Here is a 22327-nt window from a genome sequence, read left to right as displayed (position 1 = left end):
GCGTCCCGTTGCCAGGGTAACGAAGAGAGTGGCGCACAACGATGACGAACCGTTCTGTACGTTTATTCATTGAAATATCTGTCGTTTTATTCAATCAATCACATATTTTATAGTTCTTAAAGTTTATATATAATTGGAACATGTCTGTAAAAAAACACATCAAACGCTGAAAACAAAATCAAACATTTATTGTGCCCATTTATTTCATTGTCAATTGGAACAGAACAAAGTGCTTGCAAAATAATAATGTATTGTCAACCAACACTGATCAAATACTGTGATGTGCTGACTCAATGTTTTTATTATTTGAAGTTATGTTTCAACTGCCCCCAAGCTGTATCAGACCTGAGGCTGTTTTGGTGGACTTTTCTAGGGCCAAAAACCTGTCCAGCTTCTGTACAAAATCTGGGGGCAGGTGGAGAGGGGATCTGTATGTCTTCATGGTCGTACCCAGGTATGAGATGAGCTCACAGCCTTCTTCAAACTTTTGAAGTTTCTTTTTGTACTTCTGTCGAATATAGTCCGGGTTCCTGGTGTTGAATGCTGTGAGGATGGAGAGGTAGAAGGTTTCAAGTGTGGGAAGATACTTTTACTTTATTTGAAATAATTCTACATTGAATAAATTTCGTTCTTTCACAAATTATCAAAACATTATCCAAACCCTTCTCATCCCCAGCTATTCATAAGGAAGACAAAATTAGAAATTCAAGGCCACCTTTCAGATGAAAGGCCAGGTACAATAAAGCAGATCTCTTCACACTGAGAAAGGGGAACTTGGGCTTGAGTTGACCAACAGCAGTCATGGCTTTGATTATGGGTACTGCCACACTCTACAAACAAACAAACAAACAAACAAAAAAACATTTACAATAACTGTGGTTAAGAATTATTTTACTACTTGTTAAAATAGTCTATTGATGGTCACACATGCCATTTTGTTATGTGACCATTTACCAATTTTAATAGGTATACAAAAGCAGCAGATTAACAGACTGAAGTGGGTGTCTACTGTGTTTCATTGTTTTCTTACTTGTTCCAAATAGCCCATGATGGGTAAAGAGGTTAGTAAGACCGGATCTTCCAACGGAGGTAGTTTATGTGGAAGTTTCTGGTCCCAGTAAATCTCAGGTGACCTGAGGACAGTTCTGTTGTGAATTATCTGTTTCTCATGTTGCTGTATTAGAAATAGCACATTGCTATGGCTATTATTATCATTACCTTTACTGAAGATATATATATATATAGTATGAACAATAATATTTTAAAATATTACTACAATTTAAAATGCCTATTTTTTTACAGTATATTAATATATTTTAAATTGTAATTTATTCCTGTGATGGCAATGCTGAATTTTCAGAATCATTACTTCAGTCTTCAGTGTCACATGATCCTTCAGAAATCATTCTAATATGCTGATTTGCTGCTCAAGAAACATTTCTTATCAATGTTGAAAATATTTGTGATGCTTAATATTTTTGTGTCAAATATTTGAAACAATGTAAAAGTCCAAATATATATATATCCAGACAAATTACTACTCACTGGAGAAATTGCTCTTGTTTCTTCTCGCTCTCAAATATATAGATCCTATTTCGATACTCAACAGCATACTCCATGTTCCCACGCACCAAGGCCTCATACCTACAGATTAAGAGAAAAACATGGTAGAACTGCACTGTGAATCATTTAAATTCACTTAAGGCCTAATGCTTTTAAATGACAATTTGTCTTTTACTTTACTAAAGTGTGTGTGGAAAAGGTAGCTTATTAATGATGAAGTGTGTAGTAAAATTAAGGTAATTCTCCCCATAAGTGATATTGAGTTTCTTGGCTGTACCTCTGTTGACCATCTAGATAAGTGACGGGGCAGAAACCCTTCATCTCCACCTGTTGAGGGAACCTGCTCTTCACCTGGCCTGCATTGAGCTTATGAGGCAGGAGTGGAGGAGGGGGCAATGGGTAAGGGCAAACTGGAACCACAAACTGGTCCGGGGACTCTAAAAATCTCTTTTAGGAAAAATAAAGAGAGGTAGTGAGTTAAACCAAAGTTTCTGTGTACAGATGAACATGCTGCCGGACCATCTGACACTTTACCTCTAGAAACTGCATGCTGGCCATTTTGTAGAAGTGGCCCCTGAACTCTGCAGCCAATTCAAGTGAGGCATTATCTGAACAGTCCACCAGATGACGATGGAGAGCTAAGCTAACTGGGCAGTACTGCCCAAACTCGCCCAGCCGAGACTGCAGCTCTCTTGGGGTAATGCACAGTCTGTTTATACAGGCTGCCTGGCCTGTGAGGATGACAGAAAGCCATCACAAAACTACACATATCAATGCAAATTTAATGCTTAATACACAGATGCATATTACTAGTGCTTCTTGTTTGACAACTGTTCATCATTTGCATGCTCTCACCTTTTTGAATTCTTTCCAGGTAAGCATGACTGTGCCTTATGCTTATGCGAACTTCATCTAAAACTCGCTCCCATACCCACCACTTGCTCTTGTGAGCATCAATGGGAGTCCAGTTGTGATACTGCTGGTGGAAGTGATGCCTAATAGCTTCAACTTCACGTCTGAAGCAAGAGTTGCGAATGTTTAGGACCTGGGGGCTGTCATGCATTGGGTAAGGCCTGTTGGAGAGAGATGCCATAATCTTACAAAATGTGAATATTTGCATCTAATATGCGTATTATGCCAGATCATAATACCACAACATTTGTAACACTGCCCACGTTAAAATAAAATAAAATCTATTTAATACAAGCAATATTCAGCTTTTATTCTCATAATTTTTACAACTTTATACTTGTAATCGTAACATTAATTCTAATAACATTGCGTCTTATCATTTTTTCTGACTTTTTTCTAATAAAAAGTCTATGACATTATTCTCGAAACATTATTACTTTATTCTCTTAGTTTTATGACTAGTTTTAAATCTCGAAAAAAATGTTTTATTTCAAGGTGGAATTAAAATGGTGTTGTAGTTTTTAGCAGTAGAACTGAATTATGTTTAGGTCAATGTTGTTATTGTTAACTGAAACTATAAAAATAGTTTCCTTAATTGAAATAAAGCTGAAATAAAATACAAAAATATTAGATGAAACAATTTAATCTTATAAAAAATACATTTAAATGAAAATTTAACTGAAATAAAATGTTTAAGTATTAAAATGACTAAAACTGAAATTGAATCTAAATTAGGAATAATAAAAAAACTAAAACTAATAAAATGGCAAAAGCACAAAACAAAATGACTAAAATTTACAAAAAGTTAAAATGTAAACTGAAAATACAAAAATAAAAGCGAATTCAAAAATAACACTGGAGGCTTGTGAGTTTTTGTGCTGGTCTAACCTGTTGTTTTTTCCCCTGTCTTTCAGGCCTCTCCTCAGCACTTCCGCTGTGTCCAGTTGCAGTTCAATCACTAGCATAGGAATAATGCTGCAGGATTCCAGTAATTCAGCCTGATGCTTGGTCACAGGGAAGCCATCCAACACAAACCTGAGGATCAAACACATGTATAATGATACATACACGTATAGACTCAGTCTTCTGTCTTTTAGGTTATTTTTTTCTTGCAGAAGTACAATTATTTAATTGGAAAAAATGTGGCCCTGACCCACGAGTGCTGCAGACCAGGCTCATTACTGCCACCTCCAAGCACTGGATAGCTAGTTCATCAGGAACGGTCAGGCCCTGGTTCAAATGCTTCTGCACCTGATATCCCAATTCAGTTTTGGACTGGTTGTTGATCACCATACGTATTGCATCCCCAATTGAGAGTCGAGCAAGACCGTACTCGTGCGCAAACACCCGGGCCACTGAGTGCACAAACATAGTTAAAAGCTACTTTTTCTGAAATTTATAAAAAACACATTTGCTTTTAAGTTATTATATATTTTCATGAATGTCTATAAATACTTGTATTTTATCTCCAGAAATCTGACCTGTGGTTTTGCCTGCTTTGGGTGGGCCAATAATAGCCAGTTTGATGGGAAGGGAAGGGTTGGGCTTTGGTTGACGGAGATATTTGATTGGGTTGAGGATGAAGGTGTTGCGTGTCTCCCTGGAGGCAAAGAAGTAGACAAACTGATGTAGAATGACAGGGAATGTGGCGTTGAAAGGGCCCTGTGGAGGCTGGATCAAATCCCCTTCTGCATACTACAGAACATAAAGGCATATTTTGTCTCTTTTTTTTATATTTTTATGCTCTGTTTAGGCTATTTTAGGCTTCTATTATTCAATTCATTGTCAATATATTGTATATCTGCTTTTACCTTAACAGGATCCCAGCACCCGAAGGCACTGGGATATTTAAAGGAACAATACAGGAGTCTTCTGGCGAGACTGTAGCTGATTGGCTGACACATCTGAAAGAGTGAGTCTCTGTTTACCATCAGAGGTTTGATTCCCTGTAGGAGCTGGTACCTCACAATCCGAGGCAAATTGCCTGCGCTTATAACCAGACGGGGGATTTGGTTGTCTGTTAGAAAGTCCTATGAAGAAAAACAATGTATTATCTGCAGAATTTGTAGAATTGAACAAGTGCTATAATGTCTTCCTAATATGAGAAGTCAAATTACTTGGGACTTAAATTACATTATAAATTTGTTTATAATATGAGCTTTCAGCTCGTCTTTACCGTCATACTGGTGAGATTGTTGTCATCCTTCTCAAACCTCTGACTTATTTCCGTCTCCAGCCTCTCTTCTGCACTAGTTTCTGTTCCTTCATCCTCTGCCTCCTCTTCCTCCACAGGAGGAAACTCCTCTAGGAGCATGGCCTCCATTTCCTCCCATTCCTGCTCTTCTTCGTCCATTGCCTCTGCTTCTTCTTGCACCTCTTCGTCATCCTCATCCTCCTGATGAAGCAACAGAATGTCCAGTCAGAATCTGTCAGAGTCACTCACCAATGCAAGACACGACGACAGCGATCAATGACCTGTTCTTTGAGGGGCTTCAGAGTGAGTGGGCTGGGTTTTTTGGTTGCACGTTCAGCCATAAGTTCAGCTCTTCTCTGGGTGATGGCCTGCTCCTACAGTTTGACACAGACCAATGCATATTTACTCCAAAAACTGTTTCACCTGCTGTTTATTTTGCTTATTTGGATTTAATAGCCTTTTATCCCAAGTGCTGAAGTTTTCACTTAAACACTCACCCTGAGTTCACTCCGCAGCTTAATGACCAGATGCTTTTGTTCTTGGCTGCGCTTTTGTCTCTCTCTCCAACGCGTGAGCCGAGAAGGCAGGAGACGCCGCACCACCTCAGACACCTCTACTGACATCACTACCACCATATCTGGAAACAAGTGATGCTCCACCATGAAGGACACCTCCTCTTGATTTTGGGGAAATCCCTCCAAAATAAACCCTGTGGATCTGAGAAACATTTTTTCAAGGAATATTTTGCCAAAAAATGACAATTGTGTCTTTCATACATTATATACTCACCCTCCTACATTCCAACACTTATGCTTATTTTTCCCTTGGAATGTAGCAATATCATTACTGATATTGCCTTTTTATGACAGATACGATATTGCTGTCTGATAAATAATGCAGAATAAATGTTTAACTATGTTTTATTATTTATATATTTTTGCTTTTTGACACAATAATACATGATTAGATTACAACAATAAAAAACATGCATTATGAATATTTTACTACTACTACTACTACTAATAATTATTTATTATAATAATAAATTATTATATTACTATTATTGATATATGTGCCATTATATTTATGCAAAGTTTTGTGATCTAAATGATCTCAAATCAGTGTTATTGTTAACTTAATAAAATATAAATATTAGATTAAAAAACTTAAACTACAAACCAATATAAAATAAATTAAAGCTATACAGAAATATTTACCCAAAAAAAAGAATAAAATGTCAAAAGCACAAAATTAAAATGAAAACTGAAAATATAAAAATGTATTTTAATTCAAAATAGGAATAAATACTATAATAGTAAATAAATATCACTCAAAGTTTTTGGCTGTTTAATTGTTCAGCTACTCTTTAAAAAGTTATTTTAAAAAATATATAGATAGATATTAAAGAATGATAACTGTTTAAAAGTGCTGTTAGTGCTTTTTTAGTTTCTATTGGAGCTTGAAAAACAACTCATTTTTTTTTTGCAGGTTTGAAATGATGTGAAAAATGTAAATTTTTAGGTGTACTATCTCTTTTACGCTTTAAAGTTTGGGCTATATCTGCATATATTTATTTTTTTGTGATTGTTTAATGAGGTAGCATGTGTGAAATAGTGATTGTTTATGAATGAACATTTACTTGTAGGGTTCCTGGTCCCACCACTGTAATAAAACCATTTCCAATATCTCCGGAGGGAGAGGATCTCCATCCTGCAGGTATGCCTTTATGGCCTCCTCATCATCAGTCAATGCTGGTTCTTCCTACAAACATACCAATGCATAAAATTATTCAGAGATAAGCTATACAACAACAAAAAAGAAAAATACAAACATCTTGCCTTTACAGCCCCCTTACATTTGTGTCAGGTTTATCAGATGCAGTATCCTCATGACTGGTCTTGTCGTCCTGCTCTAGAGGGGATTCTGCACTCTGACCCTGGATCTGAGCCTCCAGCAGGCCCTGCAGCTCCTCTGGAGGTTCCTCAGGGGGTTCTGAATCATCTGCGTATGACACAAGTTTCTGGGTCTTCCGTAGGATCAGCTCCTGTAGTTGCTCTCGGAACTGGATGTGGAAGACTCCCAGCTGCTCTGCAAGCCACTTCCCATAGGTGGTCTTCCCCGAGCCCCTCACTCCTAGCATGAAGACACGCAGCGCAGGTGGCTGGGTGCATACAAGCAGAACTTTGTGTTAAGTACATTATTTGCCACATATTGTACATATTTGTCATTTTCTATTGATTTGTTTTTTCACAGATGCAAAAGACGTTCAAAAGTACAAAACGAGGTCAGATGTTTGTTGTCACTTTCCAACATGTGTGTGTTTTTATCATTTATCCTGACAAAAATATATATATGATGCCTGAGGAAGGTCTGTTGACCGAAATGTTGCATATTAAAGGTACAATATGTAACAATTTTGGCCGCTAGAGGTCGCTAGAAGCCTATTCAAAACAAAGGCTAGTTTTAGAGAGGAATCTTGGGACATGTGGCCTCCACCTCAACGGACAGCGCAAAAGAATAGGAATTGGACTCGGGAACAAATCATGTTCAATGGATGAGATTATTAATGTAACTGTAGTATAAAGCAGAGCAGGACTGAGTGTTGTGGGAGCTGAACGAGGCCGCTGGAGCGATTGCACACACACGCCTCACTAGCAGCGGAACTTTTATTATGACACAGTCGCCACAGTCGGCGCTTCTGCTTTTCCGGTCATGAGTATGAGGTAACACAGCTCTGTTTATCATGTTAGATACATTCGAGTGTGTTGAAAATGATGTTATAACATTACTCTGTGCGTTTGCTCGGTCAAGAAATTTAGATTTAAACAATAAGACTAAACGTGTTGAGCTTTATATTTTTGGATATTTTACTGCAAAAATATTACATATTGCACCTTTGAAGCTATTGAGTGAGATGTTTTCTTTTTTTGGTTTATCATTTATCCCGATTCAATACAAAAAAAATACCTTTACTAGTTGTGTGTTAGATATGTAGAGTTCAGGGTTCTGTAGGAACATTTCTTGAGCCTCTGTGCTGGAGAAATAATAGACTTTGTCTCTGTACTTGGCAGCATAATCTTCCAGACACGGTTGAAGCGTACCCCTCTCCTTTAGCACCACTGGACAAAAATGCTTTGTGTCTCCCAGCTGCCTCTTAAAGCCGACTTCCTCCTGAGACCATCATAAACAAAAGAGTGGTATGATATTCTATGAGTAACAGGTTGTTCACACTGTAAGTGTTCTTACATCTGTCTGCCCTATTTTCATAAATTGTTGGTCTAAGTCAGGGTTTGTGAATTGATGAAAAGCTAGTATTTAATTAAATTAAAATAATAATAAAAAAAATAATACTATGATTAATATTTGTTTACATGCATGCCTTGCAACCATTAAACAACATCAGAGAACCATGAACATGCAAATGTGTTGTTAAATTATTAAAATATTAACTTAAAATCTTAGGGGGTACTTCAAGTAAATATTTTAGGTCAAAAGGGATTCGGCGGATAAAAGCCGCTTTTTCACCTCTGATTCTTGTTCCTCGTCTTCATTAACATCATCTTGTTTCTCAGCCTGTACCAGCGCATGTATAGCCTCTTCCTCCTCCTCCAGGTCTGCACTGGATATCCTCCAAGCTTTGTACTTAAATGGCTCTAAGAGAGAAATTTAGAGAGGGACAAGAGAAAGACAGAACAGAAAGGATAACAGTGAATGACAGGGTCTTACTGCTAATTTAGAGAGCATGAAACAGACAGTCCACTCCACATACTCTCCATATGGTAAATCATCTCTTGGAGGATATCCTGAGGTGTTTTGTTGGTGATGTTCAGTATTGCATAGCTGCAGGTGATGGTGTGCTCCATGCTTTCCCAATCTGCCACAAACTGCTTCAGCTGCACACTAAAGGCATTCATCTCTGGGCCGTCAGGATAACCATTTTCCCACACCGTTGGAAGCACCACCTCTGTACACCCAGAGATATATAGATATCCAAAAATACATACCTTCCAGAAGAAGCAATTAAACCATAACTGACACTCAAATAAAGGAAAAATATACAGTACAAATAGATAAGACTACAAACCTTCATTTGAAATTTTGCCTTCATCATCAGACTTATCAGAACTCTCTGTAAATGGATATAAATTATTTATCAAAACATAATTTAACACATATTCATACTTTAAGAACTAAGACCACTGGCAATACTGTAAGATTGAGCAGAATTTGACATTATGTAAATGCACAGCAATGTAATGATGTTAAAGAGTACAACCTGACTCCTCAAGCAATGTCTCTAGTTTGGACTGGGTGTCAGGAGGCTGCGAATCTTTCTTTAAGGCTTCAGTCGGTTTCCTGCAAAAAAGCATGAAAACAATGCTGAAAATATTCAGAAAATCAAATCGCACCTCATTTTTGAAATACGTAAACCACCACTTTCCACCATGAAACCATGAAAATCAACCATATCTTAACCTTCTGGTGCTCTTCACGTGTCAGTCAAAAACTTTTTTATTTTTTTTTATTTCAATGAAATGAATGTACTATATTTTAGTTTTTTTATTTAATATTTTGTATTTTTAGTGGATTTTATGGTACTAAATTATATTTACACTGTAGTTTATAATCCATTTATTCACTTTTTGAGCATTGACCTGAAAATTAAATTTCCAACTTAATTTGTGATAAATTTTGAATGCTTAAATTTTTTGAATGCTTAACTTAATTTTGATCTCCTTTTAAAGATGATACTTGGCAAATTATTTCTGAAGAGAAAAAAGTTTTAAAAAAAGTTAACTTAACAAAGGTTACAGAATTTTAAGTTTATTGTTATGAAAAATGCACAAAAATACTATTTTAAATTTTTATATGAAATATATATTTTCAAAAACATGCTTTACTCTAAAACTGTGAGAAAATCAAAGCGATAAATCCAAAAATGTTGTGTTCCAAATTCGAGCTTTATATCTCAAAAAATGTGCTTTCAGTAATATTTTTTACCGCAGTACCAAAAGTTTTCACTAGATGAAATTCATCTCCCATTCTTTTCCAATGTAGTCATTTTTGACCGTGAGGAGCACAAGTGTGACTATTTTTTTCAAGATGATATAACCTTTTCAAATCATGTCCATTATTTTTTGTGTGTCTTCACATAGCAAGTGCCAAAACTTTTACCAAGTTTCGTACCATTCCAATGAAGTAAAAAAGTAAAAAAACATAACAAAAAAAAAAACCGTAATTTTTTGGTCCGAAATAATCGTAGAGCACCAAAGGGTGTAACTTGTAATGTTTTTTCTCCACAGGTTTTTGAGGTCCTTTCAGATGCAACTGGATCCAAACATCTGAAAATTTAGGAGTCGAAATCTAATTTAAACCTGGAAATACTTAGAAATTATCAATTTCATTTACACTACTATTCAAAAGTTTGGATCAGTAAGCATTCTCTCCAGTGGTTTCAAACTTTTAAAACCCGCTTTATATTTTCTGAAACTGGGCCCTTGTATGAGCTGCACTCACAGTGTCTCATGATTGTCTTGTGTCTTATGCAGTTTCCTTTCTTTCTTCAGGCGAGCCAACACAGCTCGATCCACCTCTTTTTTATTCTGTTCATACATCCTGGTTAGTACAGCTCTTCCTTCAATAAACAACAACAAGTGACCATTACAACTAAGTGGACTTCATGGCCTAAAGAAGAAAGACCAAAAAATGTTTTGTCATTTAGTATACATGCAAATACATGTCTTTCTCTCACCCTCTCCATCATTGTCTTGCAGACAGAATAGGATTTCAGGTGTTATAACACCATGTAGTTCGTCAATGGTGATCAGCTGTGATCTACTGCTGGGAATGTTGTCCAGTATCCATCCACTTTTATATTCAGCGTCCTCATCTTCAGCCTCAATCTAACAACCCACAGGCATTTCTTAAACACAAATAATGTTGTTTTATGTAAGTATGAAAGCTGAGGGTGGCAGCACAGCTGTCTACCTCTCTTATGTGCTTCTCCAGGGCCTCCAAATAAAACTCCCGTGAAGCTGAGATTGGAGACTCTGCTGCTTCCTTCATAGCTTCCTCCACAAGAGCTTGAACATCTGAATGATCTTCTGTCACCTCTATTGCTGCAATAAGGACACATTACCAATTCAGTGTTATTTTAGTATTATTTATTTACTATTATATTATTTATTAATATTTTGGATTGGCTGTTGTTTTTATATTTTAATTTTCTCTTTTAGTTTAATTTTATTCATATTCTATTTTAGTTTTGCTAACATTGCTTTTGTCATTTTTCTAAGTTTTTGATTTTTTAAATATTTCTATTTAGCTTTTTTATTTTGAGTAATTTTAGTACTTCAGCTAAAACTTATTTTTTGTTAGTTGCAAAGGCAACTTTTTTAAGTCTAAGTTTTTAATCTAATATTCATATTTGATTTCAGCTTTATTTCAATGAATAAAAACGTTCATTGTTTCAAAAGATTCTAATTTAATTTACACATTTAATTTTAGATTTAGTTTAAAGTAAGTACACTGCAACAGTTCAAAGTAGCAAGGTGCATTTCATAGTATTTATGTGCAGTATTTATATTTTATAGTATTTAAAGGGCTAGTACTAAAAGTGGTAGTTGCGTGGACTTTTGATTTCATTGACAGAAATCTCTCCAATTTCATTAAACATAATTTAATTTGTGTTCCGAAGATGAACGAAAGTCTTATGGGTTTGGAACAACATGAAGGTGAGTAAATGATGACAGATATTTAATTTTGGGGTGAACCAATCCTTTAACACTCTCTGTAACCCCTGAATTACCATTGAACTTGGTACCTTTTTCATTTATTTCATGTATGTATAAAAATGACATGAAAGATAACAGTTAACAAAATGTTAAAGCACAGAATATACATTGTTATCAGTGAAGCTGAGAGGGGTGTAAAGTTCATGTTTGTGGATTAACCTCACCTGAGTAAGTTTCATCAGACTCTCCCTCACTGGTTGTCACATTACCTACAAAAATGGAGAAAAACCATCTCAAATGTGTCCCGGAATGTTTTAAAAGTTCCCAAATCAATCATATTATCATTCCATCATGCAATGGAGCTTGTTGTTTGTTAGATTTACCAAGTTGGCATCCTAATAACCTTTCTAACCTGATGCATGTGTAGCCTCAAGCTGCATCTTGGCTCGGACCTTCTCCAAGCCTGCGAGGGTGGCATCGTGACGCACTTTGTCCAACATGTCTTTTTTAAACATACTCAGTGTACGCTCCATCAGCGCCTCAACATCTACCACTACAGCCCCATAATGCTCTGCTAGCAGTGCACACATTGTGCTCTTTCCTGAGCATCGTGGGCCGATCACGGACACCCTGCAAGGCAAGTGGGGTACGGGTGGCAGCAGATAGCATCGAGGGTTCGCCATGAACTTCTGCAGAGCATTTTGAGTTGACAGGACGTAGATCTTATCCATGAAGCTGATGGAAAGAAAATATGAAATGTATAAATGGCCACTTTGTAGTAGTTTTATTTATAATAAATGCATTTTCACAAACCCAACGGCGAACTCTTGTCTGCCCTTGACCATCATGCCCTCTTTGAGTGCGACTGGGCAGTTCCAGGACCATCGACTCCTTCGCCAATGAAAGCCTGGTGCAACATTCCTACAGGAAGACAGAGTCCGAAACAGCTCCTCCTACAAAAACAGACATGATGAAGAGGCATGTAAAATGAAGGTCACATTAGAGAGGTGTGTGTTTGCAGTATCTGACCAAGTCCATATGATCATCAAGCTCTGGGTCCTCTGTCGGCATCAAACGCACAGGCATAGCTGGACACCTCACAGCCATGGACTCCAAACGGGACATTACTGACTGTGCACAGGCAATTGGAAAGATCAGTATCATTACATTATATATCATGTAATTTGAATGCTTTAGTGATTTCAAGACAGCAGTCTTCTTAAGGCTGAAAACGATAACCGTAACGATAACCGTAATGATAACTATATTAGCAGCCACACTACAGCAGGATGGATTCTGATTGGCTGTCAATGTTTTTATCATTCATCAGCTGGAATAAAAATGATTCCAATGATATCATTGACCAGTATCGTTATCATTATATCTGTGGTGTGGATTACACTATTTCAGTAGAATTAGAAGTATTATTACATTTTTATAGTCATCATTATAGTTATCGTCCTTGGTGTGAACAGGCCTATAAGCATTACAGCCTGACAGAGGTCACCCACCTCAAAGAGCTCTTCTGGATCCTTGTTTCCATCCAGCTCAAATAAATATGGGGGATTATGATCTGCCATGTAATCCTACACATCAAACATAAGTATAACTGCTCTTTGTTTCAATAATAGTGTGTATGCAGGTATACACGAGGTGCCATTACCTCTAGAGGCCTGAGGATGGTGTCCTTATAGCGCATGATCCTGCTCTTGGCGTTCTCTGGGTAATTCTCGCTCACTCTGACTAGCTGTGTGATCTTGTCTTTCTGTAGCTCTATCTCTTCCATCTTTAACACAGATTTTCAATTTAATTTAGTCAGTTGCACACAGACTTTAAAAATGGCAATTCTGAATTCATTCATGAAACTTTAAAAAGTAACTTTCTGTAAATACAATATAAACAATGCTTTGGTAAAGTGTCTAGAAAATAAATAATTGCAATAATATACTGAACTCAATTTCCACTTTTGTCAATCCTGACACTTTTGTCAGTGGTTCCCAATCAGGGGGCCTTAGCAAACTTCAAACATGGTCACAAATAACTTAAAATGATTTAAATTAAATAATATTTAAATCTATGTATTATTTATGACTATGTATTAAAATAATCAAATCTAATCTAAAAAAGGAACATTTAATGAAAAACTGCAGCTGTTGTTTTTATTGCAGCACCCACAGTTCTTGAAACCTTTGGAATCACAACATTAATTGTGCTTGATTATGTACAATTATTTAATGTTATTTAATCTTATTTAATGGATATACCAGTTTTTGTTAAAAAAAGTTTAACAACAAGCTGAAATACTGGAAGAAATATTTAAGCCTATATGGGGGTTCTTCGAGTGAAACAGCTGCACTAAAGGTGCATCCCAATTCACATACTAAAAAATAGTGAGTAGCGTGTTAACCCTTAAATTTCCAAAAAGAAAAAGTGCATTTCAAATACCAGGATGCACTTAATTAACCCCTCCCCCCACTTCATGCACACCTGTTACAGCTTTCCTGTTTATGTAAACTCCATCAGACTCCAAATTTGAATGACAAAATAACCAAATATAATTCATACACTAGACAGTAGTGTGCGTATAATTGCATAGTGTACAGTGCGTCATTTAGGATGCAGCTTAAGTATTACCTCTTCCTCCAGATCCTCTGTTTCTTCCTCTTCTTCTGTGCTGCTTCTTCTAATGACTGTGTCTTTCTTCACAGGGTCCCACTTCTCCCTGTGGAACACACGGCCTGTCTCTGGATGTTGACGCTCATCTGACAGTCTGTGGATCAGGTCGCTGTCAGCACACTGCAGACATACATTAAATGGCAATTTCTTAATTGTGTTTATACAGAAGTGAATATAACAGGGCAATGTCAGCATTGCAAAAACATGGCAAAACAACACAACAAAAACAATATAATTAAATTGTATGGCTGCCAATAGGTTAAATGAGTGTTTATCTTAAAATTCCGAGGAGTATAGATAGCATTAATATTGTGAAAAACCTTGATGTTGATGATGAAGTCTGGTGGCATTCTGAGGCTTTTAATCAGGTTTATTTGCTCCTGTATCTTCAGGTACTCCTCTGACATTGATGGCAAACAGGCCAGGATATAACCTGCTCAACCATAATTCAAAAAAATCATTACAAATATATATATGAATTATTTATTGAATTGTTATTTTAGTTCTGTCATATCCTTACCGTAATGTTCTACATCAGGTGACTTGAGCCGGTCAACAATTAACTGGACCATCATCTCTTCTGGAACAGCTTTCCCTTCAGCCAGAATCTTAAAGAGCTGAAACAGACATATTTTATTTGACACAGCTAGAATTGTTTGTAGGGAATCAGTTATTTCTATTATGAGCAACTAAATAAATAAACACAAGTGATACACACCTGTATACCTTGTTCAGTCTCATCATTGATGTGGCTGTTGAGAAGATCTGTATCTAAAAGGGTGAAGAAATACAAATACTCAGAAAGTCCATATGTATTAATGGCACTGAGGTATTAAATTAGGCACTTGATCATTTACCATCAATGAGGATACAATTCCAAGTCTTGGCTAATTTTCTGGCAAGAGTAGATTTGCCAACACCCTGAAAATAATATAAAAAATCACACATTTTAATTAAATACTGCTATATATGTTTAAATACTGTTATTTGTTTTGACTGAGAACTATTTACTTTCATTTTTGAGAAATAAGGAGGATGCATGTTGGAAACTCACTGGTTTTCCAATGATGATAAAACATGTTGTTTTGGAGAGCAGAATCTCTCTTTCTGCTTCATCCTCGATTAGTTTATCCACTAACGGGAAGTTGGACGCATTAGAGACAGTGGATGACATAGTATGTTACTGTAAAACAGAAATACAGAACTATAAATTTGTTTCAATTAGGTCAAACTGTCAAGTTCAGTATCAATTCATCGTTAATTATCATCTGACATTAAGACTGTATGTTTTGAGTATCGCACGCCATATCAAATCAACTTTTTTTCTGTTCTGTTTAACTTCTGTTATCCTATATGCTTCGATACGATAAATAAACATCATATTCTCTTTGTTCAATGTTTTTACTCACTTTATAATAGTGACTGCAGCCACAGAATGTAACCTCCATCTCTGTTCGCACTTCATGTGTTTGAACGGTGTCATGACAACCAGCCCACAACAGAAGAGAAAAACGAAATTTGACCAGCTTTTATTTTGTTGACATGGGCTTACCAATTACTGTAAAAACATCCCCAGACATTATATAGTGACACTGATATGTATTATTTTTTTAAATACGTTTTTAATTTGCCAAAAGCGTTTTCATATTTGCTTAAATATGAACTCATTCAATTTGACCACCAGATGTCAGTGTTGCGCGTGCTTGGCTGATTGGCAATTTATTTATCTCTAAAGTGTTAGTTAAAAGTACACACACACACTGGAATTGCACTCTAAAATCTAAACCATATAACTTAGATATAGATCTTTAATTCATATTTTGAGTGGGATATGCTTCAAACCCCCAAATTATTAAGTAGGCTAAATACACCATCCCTGATAAAACGCTATGCAGGTCACTGTGAAGCTGATTTTACAAACAGTAGAAAATAAAGATTCCTTTTTAGCTGATATTTAAGGTCAGTTAACGCTGGATTATGGCAGTTCTCTCTAGTCTAATCCATAGAAATTAATTAAGCCAGCTTAATTAATTGGGGACAATATTCTGAGACATACAACAAACTGCTTCCTCATTCCTCACATTAACACTCTGTGCCAGAAGTAGGTGTTCCCAGACAAATATAACTACCTATCATATTTAGTCATAAATAATTTTTTACATGAACAAAACCAGTTAGATTTCACCACATATTTAGTAGACTATATAGATATGCAGATTTATACTAGATATAAAGCACATATTTAGGATACCTAAATTGCATGACAAAAGTTTTGTTAAAATTTCTGTCTTTCAGACTGGTATTTTGAATCTGTGGTCATTTTTCTTCCCCCCTTATCAGTACAATCAAAGGCTGTTGGCTGATAAGAGACATCATGTGTCTAGCCTTTGATTTTCTGCAGTGTCAGTCCCTGTCAGCTGTTTTCCATTGACACAACACTGCTTAATGAATGTGTTCAGCCCTCATAGAGAGCATTATAATTAATACAGAGAGTAACAAGTTAATAAAATATTAGCCAACATGATGTCAATAAGGGCCCCGCATGGGTTTTTATATGGGTGTCATACACAGATTATATAGCCTACTTGCTTATTTAAAAAAAAAAAAAAAAAAAAATGGATTTGGTTTTAACAGCCATGAGTGAGAAATGATTGTGAATGGATTCATTTGTTTAAAGGTACAATATGTAAATTTTTCGCAGTAAAATATCCAAAAACCACTAGGCTAGTGTAATAAATTTTGTCCAGCTGATTACAAACAATATCTCTAATGTTTTCAACTACTTGTAAATCATGAGAAAATTCCCATTCTAAACCGTGACACGGGGCGGTGCAGTCACCTGCCAATGATGTCAGTTACCCTTTGTTACCGCCTTTACTGATGTAGAAACCACATGACAACAGTGCCGTGGACAAATGCGGAAGTAGTGTCTAGCGTCCAGCAAACCACTAGCTTGCTTCAAGCAGTTCCTTATTTACTTCTTGCACGTTTTATGGTGGATTGTGTTACTTATTTATGGAACATAATTACTGTTTACCATCTGCCGCTGGTTCTGTCGACAAGGACAGCTCCTGTAAACTCATGACCGGAAAAGCGGAAGCGGCGCCGGCGACTGTGTCATAATAAAAGTCCTGCTGCTCGTGAGGCATGTGTTGATCAATCGCTCCAGCTCCTCGTTCAGCTCCCGCAACACTCGGTCCTGCTCTGCTTCATACTACAGTAACGTTAATAATCGTATCCACGAACATGAGTTCTTCCAGACTCCAATCCCTATTCTTTTGCACCGTCCTTTGAGATGGAGACCACATGTCCCAAGTTTCCGCTCTAAAACTTGGCGTCATCAAACTACGCCTTTGTTTTGAATAGGCTTCTAGCGACCTCTAGCGGGAAAAATATCACAAATTGTACCTTTAAAGGATTATAGTTAACTTTCAAATAAAATTTTCCTGAAAATTTACTCACCCCCCATGTCATCCAAGATGTTCATGTCTTTTTTTCTTCAGTCGAAAAGAAATTAAGGTTTTTGATGAAAACATTTCAGGATTACTCTCCTTATAGTGGACTTCAATGGACTCCAAATGGTTGAAGGTCAAAATGACAGTTTCAGTGCAGCTTCAAAGGGCTTTAAACGATCCCAGACGAGGAATAAGGGTCTTATCTAGCGGAACGATCTGTCATTTTCGGAAAAAAATGTAAATGTATATGCTTTATGTAAACAAATGATCGCCTTCCATGTGCTTCCACCAAAACAGCTATTCTTCAAGTGTAGGACATACAGCTTAAGCTTTTTGAAGAATACGAAAGTGTGGTTTTGGCGGAAGCATGTGCAAGGTGATCATTTGTTTACATAAAGCATATACATTTACATTTTTTTTCAAAAATGACCATTTGTTTCGCTAGATAAGACCCTTATTCCTCGTCTGGGATCATTTAGAGCCCTTTGAAGCTGCACTGAAACTAATTTTGACCTTCAACCGTCTGGAGACCATTGAAGTCCACTATAAGGAGAATAATCCTGGAATGTTTTCATCATAAACCTTAATTTCTTTTCAAATTAAGAAAGAAAGACATGAACATCTTGGATAACATGAGGGTGAGTAAATTATCAGGAAAAATTTTTTTTGAAAGTGAACTAATCCTTTAAGGATTATTAGAACTGTTAACACAAATACCTCTAAATTATGAAATTATCCAAATATTTCTCCTTAATATGGCTTAGATAACAAAGAGGATGACTTAAAAATATTCAAATATTCCATTATGATGAGTCACAATGGTCACTGAAATTTGTCATTTAATTTTTGACATCAGTAGCCTATACACACAATTTCAGTGCGTAAATTTACAATACGCACATGAAAAAGTAGCAAGTCTCTCTCTAGTAGGCTATAAGCTCACTCACGCTTACGCATGCCGTCAAAAATAAATATATGTAACCGTCTAAATATATCTAGTGTAGTATATCGGGTCGTATTTAGAGAGTGACGTTCGGCTGGTAAAAGCGATGGCTGAGATAAGATCCAAAGAATTCCAGCGGCCGCAGGGGAGGGACGCGCGCTGCAACAAAGAAACACGCCATTAAGATCTACATACATGTTCTCATTACTCCCCTCCGCTTCATTTACTCAAAAAATCCCAGTCAGGAAGATCAGCGGTGTGATTTTCAAAACACGGAAGGTTTTTCCCCTTGTAATTTTAAACCGGAGCGGGAGAGACACTCTGCTTCCTGAACGCGTGGGTCTAACCTTTGATTTTTATGTTGGCACGAGCACGCGGAACGTCGCTGTCATTTAGGCTACCTAGGATAAGACACATAACAACTGCATTCCGTGTATTTATGCAATGTATGAAGGCTGAATAACTCATTCATCCAGAACCGGTGAGCTTTCCCACACAGGCGTCGCGTTGAAGTACGGCAGGTTGTGACAAGTTTGATTCGGACGTTTGAAGTCCCACAATCGCGGCTCTCAATCTGATGTCTACCGGGACCTTCACAACACCACAGAACTGCCGCAATGTCGACCGGAGCAGGAAAGAGACTAGAAACTCGAGTGAGAAAACTGGAGTCAATCATCAAGGACCAACGCTCACCGTTGAATTTGGAGAGTTTGCTGGTAAGGTTATAGAAAAATGGGATGCAATACAAAAGCAAATGTGTTTTTTTTGTTGTTGTTTTTTGTACACAGTGTAACATACATCTACACATAACAGGTTTTGCTGTTCTATGGAAGTGTCATGACATTAGGTTTGCATATTGTGATATTAATCATAATTTGGATTCTGCAAACACATTTTGACTGCCATAACCAGAATATAGTTGTTTCTAGTAAACAAAATGAGACTGCTGCTGACATATGGCTTAGTCAGAACTTTGGATCATGTAAATAACGTTTCGTTCAGAACATACTGACTAGGCTAGTGTATCCGGAGCCCTGGTTGTTGAAATCACGTTCCAGGGCCCCCTCAGTTGAAATCGTGGGGCCCAGAGAATCATCACCACCCTCTAATGACACCCAAAAAGTATTTTTGGATAATATTAGGTATATATATATTTTTTTGCAGTGAGAAGTTGCAGTTGATTTCAATCCAATCCAGAATTACTAAAAATGTACAGTAATAGCAAGAGCTGGTCTCTCCAGTATTTCCAGAATGCAGCTGCATGTTTATTCTGAACATGATTACATGTGTACAGGAATTTTTAAAAGAGCTGTGGAGCAGTTTTTTTTTTTTTTAATAAAGACTTTACCAGAATATCAAGCTTAATTGGAAAGCGATGCACATGTAAATCAATAGAGACACTCTAAATTTACACATTTCTAAATTAGGAATGAGGGGACCAGCTGGTTGGAATATGTAGAGAACTCTATCACAAATCTAGAATACTACCACATTTGGAAACGCCAAATATTTAATTTTTGATATTTAAATTACCTATATGGGCCATATTGATTATTTCAAATGTTGCTTATAAAAGTTTTGTATTTTATTATTACAAAATAATGTTAATATTATATATTCTAATATACCACCCAGCAAGATATTGAAGATACCTGAAAGCTCTTCATACACATATAGGTTGTACAACACAAAACAAAAGTGCATTACGTGTTGAGGTTGTAAACAAATGAATGGATGTTTGTCCCAGAGGATTGTGGTAATGTTCCTGTGTCTTATCTCTGATCAGAATGTTATCAACACACCCTTGCCCACAGTATAATGTTGCTGTCTTTTGATGGTAATACTTTCTCCAAATACAGCAGCTAAAGCATTAGGCTTTGGTCATTTTCAATTATACACGTATATCATTAGAGCGCAGGTGAAGATACCATGTTTAATCAATGACTGGGTTAGAGTGAAACGTGAGGACTTGTCAAGCCAGCTTTTCAGGGTAAGAATGACTAGAATGTGTTCTCCTATTGTCAATCTAAGAGTCAAATCTCTCACCTTATTACCCAGCATTCTCCTCTGCAGAAGAAAACCCTCATTCCAGACAAGCACTGCATTTTTGAGCGAGACTGAAAGTTGGCACGCCCTGCTTTCACTGGGTGATTCTTTACAATGTTAGACTGTCAAAATCTTACCATGCAATTATTACAAGGAAGCTGTCTGGATTTAAGTGACTTGCTCAAGGGCACAATGGTGACACTTGACTTCTTAACATAGTAGCTTGTTCCTTATATTTTCCTCATTGACAATATTTTACACATAAAGTAACAAGCATGAGAAACTCCAATCAGTAGCCTAATAAAAGCTGTTTTATTTTACGTGGAGCGGGGTGGTCATTTTAAAATCAGCTGAACACTTCTGAAAATGTCCAGCTGAATACTTTTCATTTTATCTTAATATCCCCCCGTTATTGGACACTTGATCTCACTGAATAAATTATTCATGAATACTGACTGTGATAGCACTTATCTTCAATGCTGTCCTTATCATAACCTTGTGTGGACTAATGCTGCATCCACACCACTAGGTGTCAGTTTAAGTTCAAGACGACAGTGTGTGCAACTAATTAAAATGATTAATGAACTCACTTTAAAAAAAAAAAATCTCTGTGCACACACATAAATAATATTCACACACACTCACACAAACCCTTTAAAATGTCTGGTTAGGTAGCATTCTGTGCTTAACTGTTCCACTAATGGAAAATGATGGCTATCTATGAACAAGCACTGGAGGTATTGGGTGATGTATTTTTGGTGTGTGTGTGTGTGTGTGCGCGTCATATTCTGGCTATGGAAGGCCCAGGGAAAGACCTAACTAAATCGCAGCTGGTTCATTCCACAGCATGTTTATTTAAATACATCCATTCAGCACCTCATCTGCTTAGCCATGCATGCTAAGTCAGCTCTCAGTAACAGGGCTGAAAATATACATCACCTATTTTAGGTTTCGTTTTGTTCCTGTTTATCCAGAGGATGATATCCTGTCTTCCATCTGATGCTCTTCCAAGTAATGGTTATCAGAGAAAGCTCCATTTTAGTTTATGATGTCAACATCACAAACCCATTCTGATGTTGAAGTCATTTAGTGAGATGTTCTTGTTTCATTGTAATGTTTGTGATGCAACTGAACTATAGGCACTATATGAATCATTATAAATTAATTATTACAAATAATTCTAAACTCATGACTAATGATCGAAAATGGATGCAGACTCATTGTCCTGCTGCGTTGCTACCAGGGGAAATGTCATACAGGAAGCTGAGGTCACATCCTTCAATTGAGGAGAGAGATAGCTGGCTCCAGCTTCCTTTTGAGTTTGTTTGCACTTTGAAACACTGTATTGTGGACTGAATCTTGGTGCAGGGAAAACAGGATTCTGTCATTGTTGATTGTGCTGTGTGTGTGTGTTTGGTCTATGTGAGTGTGCTGATTTGTTACAAAAGCTACAAACCTTGCAAATGGAAACCTAATGTTTAATTCTAAGTTTTCAAGGTATATAAATGCACACTATCATTCAAAAGTTTGAGTTCGGTAAGATTTTTTGAATGTTATTGAAAAAAAAGTCTGTTATGCTCACTAAGGCCACATTTATTTGATCAAAAACACAGCAAACAATATTTAAAATATTTAAAATAACAGCTTTCTAATGTAATACATTTTAAATCTAATTTATTCCTTTGAATTTGAATTTTTAGCATCATTATTCCAGTCTTCAGTGTCACATGATCCTTCAGAAATCATTGTAATATGCTGATTTGGTGCTCAAGAAACAATGTTGAAAACAGTATCCTCAAAAATA

The 22327-nt window shown here is 36.5% G+C and overlaps 2 protein-coding genes across 9 annotated transcripts in view; one reads left to right on the top strand and one right to left on the bottom strand.

The window, feature by feature from the left end:
* Positions 1-60: 60 nt before the first annotated feature.
* ak9 (adenylate kinase 9) lies at positions 61-20620 on the bottom strand. 5 transcript variants are annotated; one of them, XM_067384042.1, is made up of 38 exons: positions 20524-20620; positions 15489-15538; positions 15134-15262; positions 14937-15000; positions 14798-14850; positions 14600-14696; positions 14400-14512; positions 14038-14199; positions 13067-13189; positions 12915-12989; positions 12433-12534; positions 12217-12356; positions 11816-12138; positions 11628-11672; positions 10658-10788; positions 10422-10572; positions 10187-10304; positions 8946-9025; positions 8754-8798; positions 8439-8633; positions 8195-8322; positions 7637-7840; positions 6525-6830; positions 6309-6430; positions 5167-5386; positions 4951-5043; positions 4652-4870; positions 4287-4505; positions 3957-4170; positions 3629-3830; positions 3364-3510; positions 2419-2636; positions 2098-2294; positions 1841-2010; positions 1546-1644; positions 1031-1133; positions 716-830; positions 61-543 (listed from the first exon to the last, which is right to left on the bottom strand). In XM_067384042.1, exons 3-38 carry the CDS (start codon positions 15251-15253, stop codon positions 320-322), a joined length of 5337 nt encoding a protein of 1778 aa, XP_067240143.1. In that variant the 5' UTR covers positions 15254-15262; positions 15489-15538; positions 20524-20620; the 3' UTR covers positions 61-319. The 5 variants fall into 5 exon arrangements, with proteins under 5 accessions (XP_067240143.1, XP_067240142.1, XP_067240145.1 ...); XM_067384041.1 differs by lacking the exons at positions 15489-15538; positions 20524-20620 and adding an exon at positions 18673-18761; XM_067384044.1 differs by lacking the exons at positions 15489-15538; positions 20524-20620 and adding an exon at positions 18673-18761 and having other exon boundaries at positions 10658-10782.
* Positions 18564-22327, top strand: part of rock2b (rho-associated, coiled-coil containing protein kinase 2b) — a 37803-nt gene continuing 34039 nt past the window's right edge. For 2 of the 4 annotated variants that reach the window (XM_067384050.1, XM_067384047.1), the window contains exon 1: positions 18565-19193. In XM_067384050.1, coding sequence (XP_067240151.1) covers positions 19095-19193 — 99 coding nt within the window. In that variant the 5' untranslated portion in view covers positions 18565-19094. Of the gene's footprint in view, positions 19194-22327 lie in introns of all 4 variants that reach the window. The other 2 variants (XM_067384048.1, XM_067384049.1) reach the window with 2 other exon arrangements.

Source organism: Chanodichthys erythropterus, chromosome 4, assembly GCF_024489055.1.
Source record: "Chanodichthys erythropterus isolate Z2021 chromosome 4, ASM2448905v1, whole genome shotgun sequence".
NCBI classification, from domain to species: Eukaryota; Metazoa; Chordata; class Actinopteri; order Cypriniformes; family Xenocyprididae; genus Chanodichthys; species Chanodichthys erythropterus.
Note: the sequence above shows the minus strand (reverse complement) of the source record. Positions and strands in the feature narration are given on the sequence as shown.